General features: G+C 46.1%; 1 protein-coding gene across 4 annotated transcripts in view; it reads right to left on the bottom strand.

Annotated features, from left to right (window-relative positions):
* The window catches only part of LOC148815058 (beta-1,4-galactosyltransferase 3), a 40,740-nt gene that overhangs the window by 8,716 nt on the left and 12,360 nt on the right, over positions 1-19,664 (bottom strand). For 3 of the 4 annotated variants that reach the window (XM_088905646.1, XM_088905647.1, XM_088905649.1), the window contains 4 exons: positions 7,966-8,702; positions 3,830-4,065; positions 1,171-1,358; positions 762-884 (listed from right to left, as the gene is read on the bottom strand). In XM_088905646.1, the coding sequence (XP_088761772.1) occupies positions 762-884; positions 1,171-1,358; positions 3,830-4,065; positions 7,966-8,245 (827 nt within the window). In that variant the 5' untranslated portion in view covers positions 8,246-8,702. Of the gene's footprint in view, positions 1-761; positions 885-1,170; positions 1,359-3,829; positions 4,066-7,965; positions 8,703-16,618; positions 16,642-19,664 lie in introns of those variants that run through there. The other variant, XM_088905648.1, reaches the window with a different exon arrangement.

Below are 19,664 nucleotides of genomic sequence, written 5' to 3'. Positions count from 1 at the left end.
TTTATTCTGTGCTTTTAACATTGTTTTTGAAGTACGACCAACCTTCTTCTATCGATTCGGTACCCATCTGCTCTTGATTTAGCGATAGTCAGCTCAGCCTCATTCTTTCAGTCTGCTTTTTGCAAATTATAAACCCTAATTTAATGCACATGTTTTACAGATATAAAGTATGATTTATATTGTCCTTTATGCACAGTGTACAATGGAAGCAAAAATGCAAAAAAAAAGCAGTTTGTATATTTTGTACAAGCATTCAACTGCAGAGATTGTGAGTGTCAAAGTTTTGACAATAGTACCCACGGTTGATTTTTAACGATTTTCTGTGTCCACTCGAATGCCTGCAGCACAAACTATGGAGCACAAACCTTGGGCAAAACACCCAGAAAAAAACTCAGAATCCCAGAGTTGGGCCTTGTAGAAATTGCAGGATATGATACAGCTGCCCAACATTAGGCTGATGTCACATGAGCAGCAGAGCTGAGAGAAGACTGAAAAGTCTTCTGGGGGATGTATTATTTATGACAGCTATGCTCTGTATCACTAGAATAGGTGGTACACAATCAAGGCAGCCTTTATTTTCCCTTGAGACAGAGCTACACAACAAGAATGATAAGGCGCTGGAGCTGGTAAGGTGCTGTAAACTTTACAGAAAGTAAAAACTCATTTCTACGATGAAAGAGAGCTGAACACTAAGGGAACTTGTGTACAACGTATGCAGGAGGTGACAAGGAGGGGGTGATAAATGCCTGGGGGCTTCTTACCTGACCGCGATGTCATCATCCTCCCCTCCCCAGCCCCAGTAGTTGTTGGGAAAACCGTTCATCTTCAAGTACTGCTCGGGTGTCAGAGCGGACACTCCCCCGAAGTAGGTGTTGTACGGCAGCCTGCCAGGGACAAAAAGAACAGTCGGCAAAAGCCTTTGTGAAGTTCAAAGGGCCTTTCCCTCACCCTACTAGGACAGGTGTCTGATTTACACTGGACGAGGGCGGTCCTGGATTTCTCAGTCAGAGGACCACAACGCAGCTAAATGAGACGAGAAGACCGAGAGACAGACAGACACAGCCGGCCCACCTGGGAGACAGGGTGGGCGAGACACGCTAACACACCAGTTCTGAAAGGCGGTCAAGGCAGGTGAAAACCCACAGGTAAGGAAAGAGACAAGAGACTGACTTGTATCCAAACTTGTCCATGGCGATGGAGACGTGCTTGGGGTGGCGGTCGCAGGTGTAGAGGTTGCGGTCGTCCTCGGGGATGAGGTCCACGTCGTGATAGAACATGCAGGTCCACTCCTCCTCTTTCATGGCCTCCTTGAATCCCACGTTCAGCAGCTTGGCCCGATTGAAGGTGTAGTTCCCTGCCTGAGGGACAGAGGGCAGCAGCACCCATTATAACTGGCAACCCTCTCTCAAAACCCGCCCACTGCATTCCCTGCCTCAGCCACAGGAAGATCGCCTCTGAACTGCTGTTTCTTCGTTTTTACCCCCATACTGGGAAAATCCGTTTAACAACACAAAAGATGGAGAAAATGTGGATGGGCTGTTTAATCAAGGTGGCCTTCATTTATTCCCAGCTGGGAGAGACCTACATTAACAGGAATGACAGGGCGCCACGCCTGGGATTAACGCGGCTCACACGTAACAACGCAAGCCTCCGGCTGCCTCCAGATATCACTGGTGTCCACAGGGAAACCGGCTGACTCTGACACCTGGTAGTGCAGCTCATGAAAATAGATAGTTAATGACTTACCTAAGATCAGAGCCTGTGATCTCAGGACAATGGGAATGAAATTAATCACTCGGGAGCCCACCGAGAAAATTACAATGGATACGTTCAAACCCGATTTCCAGACCTCCAACAGCTTCTGCACTTGGTTCTGACGCCGATCAAAACCCTTTAGGTGAACTACTTGCTTTGTTACAGATTTCCTCATTATTCTCAGATTCTAGAACGCTGAATGCAGGCTGCTTCCCTCATTTCTCATTTAGCTGTATTGTTCCAATGAAAAGGCCCACAGAACTTAAGCAATTGAGCAAAATCAGCATTAGACACAAAGAGCTACCGGGTAGGAACAATTTATTAAATAGGCCGAGGACAAACTTGGACTGTTTCTTGGCAACGGCACAACCTGGGGCAGGGCATTTCACGAACCAAGCAGTGCAGAAAACAGCTAATTAAAAAGAAGCTCATTTAAGGGTCAATTTTCTCTAATTAAAAAAGGAGAGACCCAAAGGATTCCGACAGACGGAGCTGAGAGAAAATACCTGCTGAATAAACTCGGGTTTACAGGAGTGGCACACAGCAATTGACCACATTCACTACCTACGGTATGTCCAGGCCTGATCCTGGAGAGCCCCAGTCCAGCAGGTTTTGTAGTTGAGCATTAAATCACTCATTTCTGAAGATCCCTTGGAACAGTTCCTTTCTGAGCACTTAAGCAGGCAATTTGTTAAATTAATTTAGAGAACATTTAGGCCTAAATTCCAGGTACTGTTTAGCCCTCATGAGCCAGATTTCTCGTAATTAAAAAAGATTGCTTGATTGATTCATCAGTACCTTTCAGATGTTGCCAATCTTTAAAAATGAGTGACCTATTAGAGTAATTGGTTTGGGGGCTTCCCAAGACCATAGTGGAGATCCTCTGATTTAAGGGAAAAGGCTGCATTGTCTCAAAAAACAAAGAAGGGTGTGTTCATGGCTCACTTAAACGACACCAGCTTGAGTACAACCTATTTATAAAGGTTAAAAAAACTCTCCACTAATCAGGGAATATCCAGGAAGGGGACAAAGCTTCTTAAAGAAAAAGGACATGTAGCTCAAAAGATAAGTATTATACAAACTAAATAAGATATAAAGCACTCAAACCACTACTACAGAAAATGATGGAATTCCGAAAGTTGATTACTGTACATCAAATCTTTTCCTCAAACACTGACCACTTCCCACAGCCAGATGTTGACATCAATCTGTATACTGGGTAAATAGGACTGTTTTCACCCTTCATGGGTGAGTTGGAGTGAATGAGAGTTAAAATACATCCCTCGGTTCCTAACAAAACGCAGCCAAAATAATCAGAGTGAAATACTGCCTGGAGGATTTAAAACAGTTCTGCCAATATAACAACCCAGCTCCTCTTGTGAAACCAAGTTTCTTCAGTGCTCAGTACCCGATACGTTTTGGCTCATCAAGGAAAAACTTGGATCTCTTAACCTGCTTTAGATTTTATCAAATATTTTTTATAATATAAACAAATAAGCATGTAGAATATTCAATAAACTTCAATTTTAAATTCTAGGGTGGCATGATAGCACAGCGGTCAGCACTGCTGCCCTGCAGTGTTGGGGACCTGGGTTCAATTTCTGGGGTGCTGTCTGTGTGGAGTTTGTATGTTCTCCCTGTGTTGGCGTGGGTTTCCTCCCACACTGCAAAGACATGCTGGTGGGTTAACTGGCTTCAGGGAAAACTGGCCCCAGTGTGTCTGTGTGTGTCTGTGTGCCCTGTCCAGGCTGTACCCTGCCTTGTGCCCGTTGCTTAAAATGATCGGCTCCAGCTCCCCCCGCGACCCTGAACTGGACAAAGCAGTTAGAAAACGGATGGATGGATGGATCTGGAATGACATTAAAGGGCACTACAGATGCATTTTAAAGACGGTTACAAGTTTGTGTTTTCAGAAACTGGCATTGCCAGATATTTAGCACACACCTGATGTTTTCAAACTGGACTGAACTCTGCTCATGAGGGGCGTTCAGCTTAGGCGCCCCGCCCATCTGACACCCCACCTCCTCCTGCCTCCCTGGCTGAGCCCCTGCGCCCCCGTACTCCCGCCCCCCACCTGGTGGATGACGTAGATGCCGTAGTTCAGCTGCTGGCGCTGGAGGAAGGGATGCAGGTAGTAGAGCAGGTACTTCAGGTGATGCTCTCGGTTGCGGTGGGGGATGATGACGGCGGTGCGGTGCTTGGACTCGCAGTCCGGGGGCCTGTAACGCCCCCCGCGCACCACCAGCGGGTTCTTGCGTTTCACGTCCTCCAAGGTCAGCTTGGACGGGAAGGTGACCCGGAACGGACCGCCTGGAATACAGGAGAACATAAGAAACCGGAGGAGGCATTTAGTAGAGACCTGATCCAAGGATGGCATGTAGGCATTTCTTTGGGGAAAAAAAAAACAGGGTATCGGTATCCACAGCATGGCTGTGTAGCTTGTTCCACACTCCCGCATGCCTTTGTGTAAAGAGGTGCCCTGTCCTGACTGGAGGATCTCAGCTAGCTGTTTTTTTTTTAAAGAATCCAGGGTATCGGCTTCTACAAAGAAGCTGGGTAGCTCGTTTCCTTCTCCCACAACTCTTTGGGTAAAAAAAGGGGCTTCCTGTTTGGGGTTTTAAATGCACTTCCAAATAGTTTCGCCTCGTGCCCTCTGGTTTGCGTATGAGGGGTGGGAACAGTCAGACGCTTCGCCATACCCAAGTCACTTTCAGCAGGAGAAACAAACGTCCTCCCGTTGTGGTGGTGCTTCAAGTTCTTATAAGATTGAGAGTCCGGCCATCAGAATTTGTTAAAAAAAAACTCAGAAAACTCCAGATAATCAGAATGTCGATGAGCTTTTAGCGGTGCGCAGAACAGGAGGGACCATGTGCGTCCAGGTATGAAAGGATACAGAGAGGAACACACAACGCGCACAGTAAAAAAAAAAAACACGACAAAAAAAATGACCGTGACAGAGGAGGGGTGAAAGACCGCAGGGGTCAGAGGATTACGTTTGGAGATGCGATAGCCTTTTTTTAAACGCGACATCCCTTTTAACACTGTGTGACTAATCCGGGGAAGAGATAACAGAGCTGCACAATGCGCTGGGACAGGAGCCCAGGCTTGGCCGCCTGCCAGGGGCGCCATGTGTCTGCAATTTATTTCCGTCACACAAGCAGACGGACGGCATGAGGGAGAAATCTGTATTCATCTGTCTGTGCTGAAAAACGGCCCTGACTGATCGCGTTACAAAATGGGCACCCTGTTGCCCCTGCCAGGTCTCTGGAGAAAGAGGAGCAATTACTAGAGTGAATCCCGTTTCGGTGGGAGGGCTGTCAATTCCCAGGAAAGCAGGATACAGACACTGGGGCATCTTCTTTAACTGCAAACACAGGCCACCTGGTTCTCCGTGGAAAGGGGTGGGAAGAATCAGTGGAAGGCAATTACACGGGGCTCACTGGTCTCGTTTGATCAGTTTCCGATAATCCATAGGTTCCAGCACAAGTCCCATTGCAATAAAAGACACAAGGGCTGTAACAGCTGCTACCCAACGCTCTGTCTGCTGGGCTGAACTGCATGACAGAACGTCTGGCCTGCAATGGACTGTGCACCTTAGCATCCTACTTTTTTCTTAATCCCCCTGAATTTTTTTACTGGTTTAGTTGAATATCTAATTAGTCCAAGCAATACAGCAAGCAATAAAGCATTGCTCTCCTCTGTCCATTTCCCTCTGGCTCCTTGCCAGCATTTGGTAACTTATTTTCTGTTTAAGGCAGTCACTGCATAAAGTCTGCGACCAGACTTTGTGTTTCAGTGTCTGTGTCTCTGAGCTTACATGCCAGAGCTCGTCTTAGCTGTGTTTCAGCTTGCCATATGGTCAGACATGGGTCCATACTAGTCAGCGCCTCCGATTGCTGCTGCTAAACTTCAGCGTCAATGGGCACTGATCCGGAGGAACAGCTGTCACAGGCGTCCCACCCCAGAGAAGGCACATCTGGCCAGATGTCAGGGATCAGTACACTGATCTTCCGTCTCGCAGCTCTCCACTGAAAACAAAATCCAGAAGAACACAGCCGTCACGGAGCAGCACCACTGCAGCACATCTGCCGTCTGCTTGGAAAAGCAGCAGTCCGGTTTCCACAGTGCCTTTTTACCCACGCTCCTGGGGGCGTAGGGGATTTATGGGATTAAAAATGTGGGCGTTTACGTGTCCGATGCACTTCATCATCGGAGCCAAGGAGTACATCCGCATGAGAAACCGTGCAAACTCATTTGGAAAGTCAGACTCACAGGTTTTTAGCTCAATTTGCCCAGAATCATTTCACCAGATTTTATTTCCTGGGTTTGTTTGTATCACTTTGTTCAAATTTTATTATCTTTTGGAAAAGCACTGAGAAATCAAATGCAAGGAAGCACTTAACTTCCCTTGTATAACCCTTCGCACTGACTTTTCCCTGGCAGCCTCAGATGTGCCACTTTATGCCAGTACCATATAATTCAGTGTTCAGGACAGAAAGCTTCTTTACACAACGTTGGTAGGAGTATGGAACAAGCTACCCAAGTATGCTGTTAAAGCTGATTCCCTGGTTTCAAGAAATAACTGGATGAGATCCGTGAATTAATTAACTTCTAATTACCAAACTATCTAGATCAAGTGTGACCAATTCTGGTCCTGGAGGACTGGTGTGTCCTGTTTTTCTCTCTGAAGCAGCAGAACCTGACCAGCTGGTAAGAACAATTAGTGGGCCCGTTAAACATGTAACGAGCTGATTTAGCCCTTTAAGAGTTGAGTTGAAATGAAAACCTGGAGACACACCAACCCTGCGGGACCAGGATTCATCACCCCTGGACCAGATGGTCTCCTCTCTTTTGTAACCTTTGTGTCTTTCACCTTATCATTTATATGAAAATTGACTGTGTTTATGCTAAAGAAAACGCTTGTCCTGGATTTCCATTCTGGTCATCTTGTCATGAGATTTGGGATCACTGGTTTAATGAATCATGACATATTACACTGCTGAGTAAATAGCTGCAAACAATCCAGGATCCTAGTCCGTTCCAGTACATGATTTGTGTAAACCTAATTGTATGATTCATGTAATGATTCCATTCTGCAACTCAAAAGCCAGCTGTATCCTGTAAGGCCTGAGCTGGAACAACTTGCTGAAAAACAATATCCAACCTCCAACATCGGATCAAGAGGTAGACAATCCTGGAAAATCAAGCTCTGCAAAAAACCACTGATAGCTAAGGGCAAAATGAGATTCCACACAGACTTAACAGAGCAATTTAGATGCTTAGCTGGTCAGTCAGAAACCTGAACTACATCTATGCTTTTAAGAACAAGAGCTGGCAACTAAAGAATTAAGTCTTCATATTTCCAGGACGGATCTTACAGAGTGATAAACATCCAACATGTTTTAAGATCTGAAAAAACATCCAACAGTTCCTACCGATCTTATTGCTAAGTCAATTAAGGGATCAATTGTGTGATTGAGAGCTGGGCTGGAACGAAAACTAGCAGGTGTGATATTATTCAGGTCTAGGATTGGCAACCCTTGCTCTAATCTAATCCGGCCTGGAATTTATAACTGGCAGTCCACTGGAGCTCAGCAGGTGTGAGCCTGGTCAGTACCTGGATGGGAGACACCTGGGAAAGCTAAGGTTGCTGCTGGAAGAGGTGTAAGTTTGACAAGTAGGGGGCGCTCACCCCTACAGTCTGTGGGGGTCCTAATGCCCCAGCATAGTGACGGGGACACTGTACTGTAAAAAAGCCCCGTCCTTTGGATGAGACATGAAACCAAAGTCCTGACTGTTGCCAGTCATTAAAAATATCAAGGAATTTCTCAAAAAGAGTAGGGGTGTTACCCTGGTGTCCTGGCCAAATTCCCCTTGGCCTTTGCCAATCATGGCCACCTAATAATCCCCCTCTCTGAACTGGCTTCATCACTCTGCTCTCCTCCCCACTGAGAGCTGGTGTGTGGGGAGAGTACTGGCGCATCATCCAGGTGGGGGTACACACTGGTGGTGGTGGTGGAGGGGATCCCCATGACCTGTAAAGCACTTTGAGCGCAGTGTCCAGAAAAGAGCTATGCAAGAGCAGTGATGATGATGATGGTTATTATTATAACTCTACTAGAACTTTTAGAATCTCTCCCTTTCTCCCCCATTTCCCCGTCTCGCTCCCCCATAACTCCCCTCCTCCCTGAGGTTCCGCACAAGACTCACTGATGAGAGGAGACTCCGTGGGACAGTACGGCAGGAGTTCCTCTTTGACTGCGGACTTGGCCTGGAGGCTCAGGTTGGCGTAGATGTCCCTGAAGCGGGGGTCGGTCACGTTGTGGGTGGCCGGCTGCATCACCATGGTGACCTGGGGCAGCTCCGCCTTCCGCAGGATGCGGAAGAAGTAGGCCACGCGTTTCTGGTAGCCTTCCCGGTAGAGCAGTGCCATGACCACCAGCTGGACGCCCAGGAACATCACCAGGTAGCGCAGCTTTGAGCTCATCATGGTGCGGATCGGGCGCGAGGGGCTGCGTTTCGGAGCGAGATGGGCCTGCGTTCGGAAAACTCCCCCACGGCTTGGACGCGGGCGTCTGCAGTCCGCATGAATTCCCTACTCCCTACCAGCTCACGCCAGTGGCTCCATGCCGTCTTCCCAAAGGCACTGACCGGGGCAGGAAGGCAAGGACGTCAGACCCGCCCCTTCCTTCTGCCTGGATTGCGGAGAGATCCCAGAGACCCGTGCCTCAACAACGCTTCACAGACGGAGCCCTGCCCTGCGAGGGGGTGGCGGCGGCGGCGGCTCGTCAGCATGAAACGCCTTCACGGGGCAGAGGTGGCGCTCCTGAGTCAGCGGGGGGGGTGGCGGGGGAGACCGGCTATTTTCCCATGGTCCGAATCGCCAAATCGAGCCAACGCTGGAGACGTACTGCGGTGAGAAGAGGGTCAGCTGCAGACACTCAAGTCTGGGAAACAGAAAATTAAAAAAATAGTCTCGATTAGAGTAAATCTATGACCATTTGTCGTAATTATTATTGAACAGATCAGTGGTAGACCGTTCAGTGCTCAAGGCAAGATGCAATTGCACACTGACGAGTTAAGTGAGTAAATTGGTCCGTTGAGCCATGCAGAAATCAGAGCTACCTTCCTGATTTCAACTAAAGAGCTAACTCTTTCGATTTCCCGGCTGGATCTTATAGATACCCAGAGTGTTTCCATGCTGATTTGTTGAAAACACTCTGCTGGATCACTCAGTCATACCTTGTGGGGGACAAACAGAAGATAGGTGATTTGACCAGTCCTACAAGTTTAGATCTGTGATATATCTACAGATCTAAAAGCTTCGACAAGCTGTTCCCTAATCTTCCTCCTTACAAGGATCAATACAACTTCATAGAGTACAAGGAGGTAACGTCCCCTCCCTACTGTAAAATATTTGAAGACAATTCACAGATTGTGAATAATTGTTAGAACTATACAACTGCCTCACAAGACAAAAATATTACTGACATTTTCCAGAGCATTCCAATATCCAATCTACATAATAGCCCATTGAGGTATTATTTAGCCTTGACACAAACTCTCTTGTACAAAATGTCTTTCTATAAAGAAATGGCAAAATTAATCCTACTCTGCTGGGTCCCTGAGCAAGGCCCTTAACCCCAGCTGCTCCAGGGGTGCTGTACAATGGCTGACCCTGTGCTCTGACCCCCAGCTTCTCTCCCTCTCTGTGTGTCTCATGGAGAGCAAGCTGGGGTATGCGAAAAGACAAATTCCTAATGCAAGAAATTGTATATGGCCAATAAAATCTCCTCTCATGGCCTTATACTATTGGATCAACCATCATATAACCAATTTGAATTTTAATCTAGCCAAAAAATTCTTTTGATTTCTCAGCTATGCTGCAGGACAAACCAACTGCACTGCATCTGTGACAGGACAGCCATATTCGGTTTCAGGAAACTGGATCAAAATTCCTGCGGATGGAAACATTTAGTCCACTTTTTAGTGTGGCTCTGGTGCCCCAAACCAAACATTTCTGCCACACTTTCACCCCGTTGAATGAGCTACATTTGCCTGTTTGACACAGTGTTTTGCATGCCTTGCCTGTGGCCTCCTTCCTTCTTTCTGCTTTAAAAGAGATTTCACTATTGACCAAGCCACTACAGCACAGGGAAACAAGAAGCCCAGCGAGTTAAAGCCTGCGGCAAGTCATCATGCTAAACAAGACAGCAGCTACATCAGCCTGATGCCAGTTCTAATCAGGCATAAGCAGTTCAGCCAGCCTGCCCCGGTGACTTGGGTAGGTATTAAGGAAATAAAAAGAAGTTGCAGCTGCAAGTGGTGCACCAGCAGGGGGCGATCTTTAGAAATTCCAAGGCAATGACCCCATATGGCCCCATGACACCTGAATTCCAATGTGTGGAATCTGGCGAGAGCAGCCAGAGAGAGAGAGAGAGAGAGAGAGAGAGGTGGTGTGAAGCCGATTTCCACCACAGCTGACAGCCGAGCTAGATGAAAAGCACAAGCTGATCTGGCTGCCGCAGCAAACTGCTCAAATTTCCAGACACTAGCAGGATTTTTGGATTTTTGGAGAAATGCAAAGTAAAAAAAAAAATTATCATAAAGAATGATCTAAACTAGAACAACTGCAGTCACACAGAGGACACTGCAAACTGCAGGATTCAAAGAAGGAATGACCTACATAAAACACCTGTTTTTTTTCCAGGTATGATGTCAGTGGGTACCACAGGGCCACGCTGGGGTTCCACGAGCACATTAAAAGTCTCGGGTGGTGTCACAATGTGAAACACCTGTACAGGTGTATAGATCCCAGTGGGATTAAAAAAAGCATGGTGGCATGTGGCCATCTGAGCCTGAACTGGATGTAGCAGACAGAATAAATAAGGCAACACCTGTGTCACAACGCAAAGCAGAAAAAGGAGAAACACTAACACCTATGGTTTGGCATCATGCGTTACACATGGTCTGATCCATTAAACCCAGGGCAATGATTACATTTACAAAACATAACAGCACTCTGTACTAGGTCATAACAGCAAGGCACTGGCAGCACTGAATCCTTCAAATTATTAACTACTTATCACAGGCCTACTTTCTTCTGACAGTTTTTACAGGTTTTATGTTCGCCTTTAAATTGCATCAGCTGCATAAACAAAGACTAAAGCCCTTTCCAAATTTCAGCAAATCAGTTTTCATTTAGCTAATGAGGGTCATTTAAAATGGGCAGAAAGGACTAACAAAACACCTTGACTGGTGTGGGTAAACTTCCCTTGTCCACTGGAAGGATTCAAGTCCTGTAGGGGCACGGAAAACAAAACCTTATTCATTTCTGCACAATAACACGCCAACTTATCTTGGCATTTAATAATGTTTTACTGTGCATTTTCCGTATTCTGACGGAGAATGGCACGGCTGATGTTGAGCTCAAATTCCTGCATGTTTAACATGCTGTATTCAGGAAACATCATGGCATAACTTCACATAGTCTTCACTTTCGTCCTGTTGGAGCCAAACACAGATCACCCGAGTCCTGAAAGAGCAACTCACTCCCTAACTGACTTCACAGCATCAAAGCACTAGATAATTACAGATACTGCGAGGGTAACTGGTTTAGAAAAAAAACACAGAGCGAAACAGTGTCAAAGGACAAGTTTTTAACAAATTAAAAGGGTAGGTCAACTGCGCAATATATGCACAATCATGTACAAGTGTAAAAACCAGTAATCCTTCTTCTTCCATCAATCTATCCATCAACAGAAAGCCATCTCAGAACACACTGTCAGTCTAGAGACACCATTACATCCATCTTCTAACCACTTCTTCAAATTCAGCATCGAGGGAGAGCCGAAAACCTATCCCGGCATGCAATGGGTGCAAGGCGGGTACATCCTGGACAGGAAGTCAGGCCTTTACAGACACACAGAGACTTTCCCAGAAGCCAATTAACCTAGCACCCAATTACCCTACACAGTTTTTGGACTATGGTCAGAAACGAACACCCGAGAGGAAACCCATGCAAACACACAGAGAACATACATACCACTTACCATATACTACACCATTCAACTGAGCCAGCCTACCTTGGGGAGATTAAAGGAAGTCTGAGTACCCAAAAAACACTGAACACACACACGCAAACTCCACACAGAAGGATCCCCTGTGCAGAAAGGCCAGGGTTGCTATGCTGCATCTTCTTATACCAAGTCATGAATACTGATTTCCACACAAGTGTTTGACATATAAGGTCATAAGCGCTCTGTTTCCAATCTGCTTCATGGCTAGAGCTCAAAAACAGATGCCAATGTCCAGTCAGTGCAGGACATCTTGGCAAATCTTAATAAAGGAGAAAATATTGAAGTGTTCTCATAAATCAGCCTTCTATGTCATATAACAAAAGCTGGCAACAAGACAGAGGCAAAGTAAAAAGTGCAGCACATTCCACAAACGTTTTCTCAGAGGAAAACTCACACTGCTTGAAGTTAAATTAATTAGGACAGCAAATCTGTGCACAAGCGACTGGAGGCAAACAGAAAATCGAACAACAGTTGGACACAATGCAAAACAAACATGAAATTAAATAGCAGGACATTGGAGGAAAAAAACCTGGTTTTAATGAGCTGCTTGGACCAAAACGACAAACCATGACCTACTTTATTTCTAAGAAGGCTAGGAACGTAAAAATTAAAATGAGAATTGGAACCGGCAATATGACTGACTCAGAGATTTTGCTATCAGATACAATCTAACAATCCGGTCCTTTAAAATCAATCTTAAACTGCCTTAGTCCCGCACTAAAGGGTCAGTTTGCATGAAAGTTGGTGAAAACTTAGGAGAAGTACATAAAAAGGAGTAGCCTAGGCCTCAGCAGTACCAACACAATGGTGATGTCAGTTAAGAGTATTCACTCTTCAGGAGAAAGGGTGGTCAATCGTGATTGAGCGAGAAGCAATGAGAAACGCACAACACTTTTTTTTATCCTCAAGTTTGCTTTTGTGCTTCATCTGTCATACCTCAGATTGTATGTCTGCATTGTTTTCTTATGGGCTTATCATTTGCTTTTCACGCCTGCCTGTGGAACCAGACTTCCTCCTGAAACACCCCGACTCGATTTTAAGAAATTACCCTAGGCGTTTTGTGAGCATCCGACGTGGCAGTCAAGACAAAGATGGCACGAAAGGAGAAGCCGAGAATCTCTCAAAAGCAGACAAAGGCAAAACGCCTCGCTGGGCTTGCATTTCACCCAGAGCTCCTTGGGTTTTGTGCGCAACCTGTGGAGCTGTGCAAGTGCTTCTATACAACAGCGTACCCTGACCTGCCTTCCTGTGCAAAGGTGTGTGGTTTTTTGGTTTTGCTTATGTGCCAGGGATCTGTGCACTTGGTCAGTAATCACTCGTCATTATCAATAATCACTCACAGTCATCAATCGCAACACCCGCCTGTGAAAAACTGAATGTGAATCTCAGAACATGTGCCTGTTGGAACTCTTCTTTGGGGAAAAGGGTAACACGGCTGCGATCACGTCCATAACAATAGCAGTGTTTCAGTGAGCCCTCATACAACAAATCAGCATTGTTTCAATGATACCACAAGAGAGTAAGTCAAGCAAACAGCTGCTCGTATACCTTTATTGGCAAGGATCTGAGGAGCTGACACACCTGCGAGGGAGAGCAGATCTCCTGTACTAGCGAGGGTGCTGTCCGAAGCCTGTTTGTGGAAGCTTAGAGAACAAAAAGCAGCACAAACCTCAACAAATTAAAAGTACACAGAGAGTGGCTATTTGGAAAAGCACTCACCTCTGACAAGTGAAAAGACTCAAATCCACACTGCGAAAGATTCCCGAGATGTATTAGTTCCAAGTTTGTTTTTTAAAGGAAATAAAATGTTGTAAATCGTGTGCGAGTGTACACCAAGTCTGAACAGGGTCACCCCAGCCGTGTCATACAATAAATGCACGAGACTACATTAGATGTTTTTTTTTTGTCATTTCCTCAGTCATCTAGAACGGTTTCGATAGGAGTCGGATTACTGCTTTCAGCAAATCATTTCAAATTATCGGCACATGTTTTAGCCAGCGCTCGGCTGGCGTGTTTTCGTTTCTGGAAGCTGGCGATCAGAACGGAAATCAGTTGAAGACTCTACAGCCGGTGGTCACTCTCTTGGTCTGTGCAGCATTGGCCCAAAGGAAATCTTTTCTAGCAGGTGTGTGACGAGGACAGCGGGTTTTTAATCCCAGTGCTCCTGGGTTCCCTCGCGCCCTGTTACACGGAGTCAGACTGGAGACCCCATCCTCCCACCCAACGAAAACTTGCTCCATACAGATTCGAAGCACACACACTGAACCCTCTCAGACCGGATTAATAATTTACAGGATCAATTTGTCAGGAATGCTGATAATTCCCTGAAGAAAACAAGCCAGACTTTCGCGGTAATGCATTTTAAATCCAAACAAACTCACAACTCCTAATGCACATCTCGGAAATATATCAAAACTCTATTAACGAAACCTGGGAGACAGAACAGTGGTGACAAAAGAGATCTGAACGAAGAAAAACTGGAAATGACCTGTAAGCTGCACAACAACATACATGACCCACGATCACTTGAGAGACTGACGGGGAAAAAGCACAAACATAAAACATTTACAGTGGTTGTCCGGGAGACATTGCAGGCCAAAGCAGAGACATTTACAAGCTACTGTGTGGGCACAATTAAGAGACACAGGAATATAAGAAACTTGTTTCATAGGGTAGCCGTAAGGCCAGTACACACAAATGGCTAATAAAATAACCTTTACTGCCCCCATCATTTAACACAGGGGTGTCTACTCCTGATCCGGGAGGACAAGTGTATTTGCAGGCGTTGCAAGTCTCATCACAGCACCGGTGCCTCCATCTAAGAAGTGGAAGCAGCTGTAAAATTGATCTCATCAAGACAACAAGCAGCTGGTTTACTGTAGGTTAAGACAAGCTACCACTTTCAATACAAATGAGTTAATGAGCAGATTTCGGCATCCCCTGCATGGGTAGAGGACGTCCTGCTACGTGCAGAGATGTGAAGAAGCAAATCGAAGTTACCAAAACCAGGTCCGTGGATTTCTTCTGGCAATTCCACCTGTCGATTTGGTTTATCACCTGATCGTCATTCAGGAGGCTTGAAAGGAATGAGCGAGGGAGGCAGACGGGTAGATGTGGGGGTGGGGAAGGATGAGAAACATCTCATCCTTGTCTCTCATCCGAAGGACGGCGCCTTTTAACAGTATAGTCTCCCCGTTACTATACTGGGGCATTAGGACCCACACGGACCGAAGAGTGAGCGCCCCCTGCTGGTCCCACTGACACCTCTTCCAGCAGCAACCCTAGTTTTTCCCAGGAGTCTCTCATCCAGGTACTGGCCAGGCTCACACCTGCTGAGCTCCAGTGGGCTGCCAGCTGTGAGTTGCAGGGTGATATGGCTGTTGGCATAAAGGAACAGTAAAGGCGTTCCCCTTCAGCCCAAGAATGTAAGCCGCTGCATTTTTCTCAATGAATCCCAGAACAGCCAAGTCTTGCCTGCAGCGCGCCAGACCAAGACTGTACACGATCTGGCTTCTTACCGTATGTGCCACAGACTGCTTTCAGGAAACAGCGCAGAAAAACAGACCCTAAATTTCTCTCGTCCATCCTGTCGCATAAGGCGCAGGGAGCTGACTAGCACCCCCTCCTGAGCAGCTCCTGCCCCCGTTCCGGAAACCGCTCGGCAGGAGTGTGACGATACGCCCACGCGCGCGGCGCCTGGGTCGAGTCTCATGGAGCTTCCACGCTTTCCCGGATATCTTGAGGGAACTGGCAGATCTGCTGGAACCGGCGAGTTATGATGAAAAACGAAAGGCCTCAAGTGTAACAGTAGCAATACTGTATCCGACATCTTCACAGGTATTATTTAAGTGTACTGCTACCTTGAATTTATTTGGCCTTGCATTCTGGTTAAAGTACTGCAATGGATTAATATTATTCTCTGGCGTCCCCAAGAAACAGCTTTAGATTCTCAGTTACTGCACAAATTTAGTCAAATCAACTTGCCACTTTTGGCGTTACAAGCTTATCTTCTTCATATCCAGGGCCTGGTCCAAAAAAAACAACTGCGTTAAAAGTAATAAAAATAAATGAGAGACATTAATTAATCAATAACTGAATAAAAGGCCAGAAATATTAACAATGACTCCAAGAACAAAAGGTTAGCACTAAAATATTTGTGACAGGTTTAGAACTAAATGATTCTGCACGCAGTGTTAATTTTCACTATTTGTTGGTGGAAGGCAATAAACCTCTTTCGTCCTGAACTGAGAGTACAATGAGGGGACCCAGTTCAAGCTTTTAATATCCTCAAGGGCACAAAAAAGGGCAGCCAAAACAAACCAGAGAGCATTAGAGTGCTTTTCACATTAAAAAGGGGAGGCACTTCTTTGCACAAAGTGTTGTGGGAGTAGGGAACGGGAGCATCCTGAAGCCGATACCCTGGCTTCTTTCAAGAAATGGCTAGATGAGATCCTGGGATCAATTAACTACTAACCAACCACCGGAGGGGCTAGATGAGTTAAATGCCCCTTATTCATAACTGTTCTTATTAAACAAAAAGAAGGAGTGAAGACGTATCAATCTCCATGCTCAAAAACGAACAAATTCCTTCCTGATTGAAGGCTGGGTTTTTTTCCTCTCTGAGGATATCACATTTGTCCTTGCCAAAGATGAGGCTGTTCTTTGCAAACACTGAATGCATGCTTTCTGCTCAGCCATGCTGCACCAACTGCGTGCACAGAGACATCTTGCTCATTCATTTCTTAAGGCTGTCAGCTCGAGCAGAAAGAACCAGGAAGACAAACCGTGAACACAATCTGTGAACAGAAAGGACTGCTCAGTGCCAAAATCCTCTTACTAACACCCACTTTGCCTGAATTCTCAAAGCGTTTTTCATCTCTTAAATGGCTCCAAATTCTTCTTGCCTGGAGGGAAAGGAAAGGAAGATACCTAACTGGGTGCTGTTATAATTTCCATCTTTCGCAAAAAAAAACCCTTCCTTCAATCTCTTGTTCCAAACACAACCACAGCCTTATACAGATTCATCCTAGAAGAGAGGTTTTCTTTCAAAACTCGTGTATGAAGCTTGATTAGTATCTATAAATCTATTTCGGACACACTCTGGGGTAATAGGACCTACAGAGGTGAATGCCTTGCTTTTTACCCCATAAAACATCTACAATAAAATGCAATCAGATTACTTTTTACTGTATGTGCCACGTCATAGACTTCAATCTATTTTAAAACAGACTCTCACATTAAAATTGCAAAACTATGATTTCATCACTGAAAAAACACTGCCGGAATGAGATCTCTTTTTTGATCTGTGCCTCATATTACCCAGATCAGTCTACTGCTGGGCACTGTCAAGAAAACTGCTAGGGCTACACTTTGTAAAAAAAACTCGGCCATAAAGGTGCAAAGCAAAAAAAAGAACATGCGACTCCTGTACTGTCACCTCTGCACTGGCTTCCCATGAGATGCTTTGAAACACTGAATCAAGTGGTATCTAACTGCTTGGGGTTTGAGAACTTCTTTGCCAGATCATAGTAAAGATTCATCCACTGTGACTTATTTTAATGCTTTTAATCTTCACATTTATATATTTGATTAACATCTTTTAACATGTTCATTTTTCATTCTTTTTATAGCTTTGATTTTAACCACGTGCAGTCCTTCAATCTTGTACCATGAAAGACATATAGCATTCCCTTGACAAACACGAAGTGGCAATGTGGGTGCCGAGACAAAAACGCCCCCAATAAGTGCAATGAGAAAGATCACACAGGAAACAAACTGATGAGAACTTGTTCTAACTCCACTGGACCTCTATCACAGCCCTGCAGATAAATTATAATCCACCCTAACTGCCTTCAAGGCTGGCCAAAAACTCCGCCAGCTCCAAAACAAAACTGATGGATTTGCAAAAGTACAGTATGCACCGAGTTTTCTGGGGCCGCCTGTGCTCGGCGCACGATATGCCAGGGATCGATTTCTTCCAAACGATTTGTTCCAAAGCGAACCCAAAGAGCCAGCTCTCTTATTCCACTCAGCTCTCACTCCAGATGTTTGCCAGATGTTTTAGCAGGCTTATACATCCCCCCCCCCCCCCGGCTCCAACACACACACTTCCTCTCTTCAATACAGGCCCACACAGCACACCCCTGACCAAGCATTCGCGCGCTCGTGCACGCACACACCCACCCAATCAGTAACTTACATTTGCTCGCAGATAAAGACCACATCACCTTCCTCTTACCCTTGAGGATTCCAGCAGGCACTTCAATACCACAAGGTTACATCTTTAATGAAGCAGCATGAAGGCCACGCAGCCCTGTTCCGCTCTCTCCCCACAGCTGTTTCTGCGATTCCCACCCTCTCAGGTCCCTCTCTCTCTCTCTCCGCAGCTCCCTCCTCCTCCCCCCAGCGCAGACTGGAGCTCCGTCCTCTGTCTCTTCCACTCTTCCAGTGATTCTCGCTCTCCTCCCCTACCCTGGCTGGCCTTCTGTCCATCTCCCCCTTTCCTAGAAAGGTGACCTGGATCCCTTCTTGCCTCCTCGTCCTTCCGCTCTCCAGATTTAAAGGGGGACTGCAGTCCCAATTTCTCAGATTCGTCATTAAATCTTGGCAGCTTAATTAATTCTAGAAACAAAAATACAAATCTCAAATTAACCTCAATTAACTGAACTTTGTGAAAGTACTGGAAATCGTCATCGTTCGAATTCCCGCGAATTGTGACGTGACGCCGCCCTTCCTGCTCACTAGTCACCGTGATGACTAATGTAATGCGATGTTCGAGCGAATAAATACTGTGCTGTGTAATGCGTAATAAAAAAATGTGCAGCAGCCATTTCACCGCAGAAATGTTCCGACGTGTTCACAAGTAGTGCCTGCCAGCAAAACCGTCTCAAAATCTAAAGCAATATGTCTGCTGGATTAAAGGAGATGTATTCACCAGCCTGCTTGTTTGCAATGTCCCAGGGACGCGCAACCTGACCGGAAGTTTTGTTGCCTCTTTCGGAATCGCAGAATACGGAAATTCTGTCTGTTCTGTGCTGTAAAGGTTGTACACGTTACTGTGCACACTTTGCTTCCACCGTGCTTTGAAAGACACTCGTTGATGCCGATTCTTTCCGACCAAGAAATCTGAAAACAGCGCTGCAGTTCCTTCTTTAATCCTCCCTCTCAGTCGCCCACTTTCGACTCCCGACTCGGACAGGACTCCTCCTTCTTCTCGCCCCCACCTCCCTTTTTCCCCTCGCTCTTCCTCTGTGCTCGATTTCGGTTCCCCTCTTTCCTTCCCTCTGGAGCGCCACTCACTGGTCTCCAGGCCGCCCCTGAAACCCCATCACCCTCAGGACACGCGTTACACAGCGGGCTGTCCGTACGGCACAGGGAGACACTCAAGGACACGAGGGCACGGGCAGAGACATCTGGTTTCCCACATGCCTCCACGCCCTGGTGCAGACGCAACCATAGGCGTGACTTTGAAAACCCAACCCAACCTGCAGTGTGCAGACGTCACTCTACAGACCTGTCACTGCGAGACCCACTTACGCCTACGCAACGCGGTCTGTATTCAACAGTATTGCAGGCTCTTATCCTACTTATCTTACAGTATCTACATCAGGTAGGACATTTGATCATCTTCTGATGAGCCCCTATTTTAAAGTGTCAGCAGTTTAAATGTGTTAACAGTAAACAGTCAGAGGTAGGGTTTCAGATAAATATGCACAATCCAAAAAAGATTGGAAGACAAGGAGAGAGCAAGCAGGCAGTTAGACTAGACAGACAAGACTAGGGCAGAAATACATAGATAGATACTAAAGCCCAACTGTCACAGCTCTACAC

This window comes from Atractosteus spatula, chromosome 25 (assembly GCF_055471065.1).
Source record: "Atractosteus spatula isolate fAtrSpa1 chromosome 25, fAtrSpa1.hap1, whole genome shotgun sequence".
Classification (NCBI taxonomy): domain Eukaryota; kingdom Metazoa; phylum Chordata; class Actinopteri; order Semionotiformes; family Lepisosteidae; genus Atractosteus; species Atractosteus spatula.
This window is presented reverse-complemented; position numbering and strand designations above follow the sequence as displayed.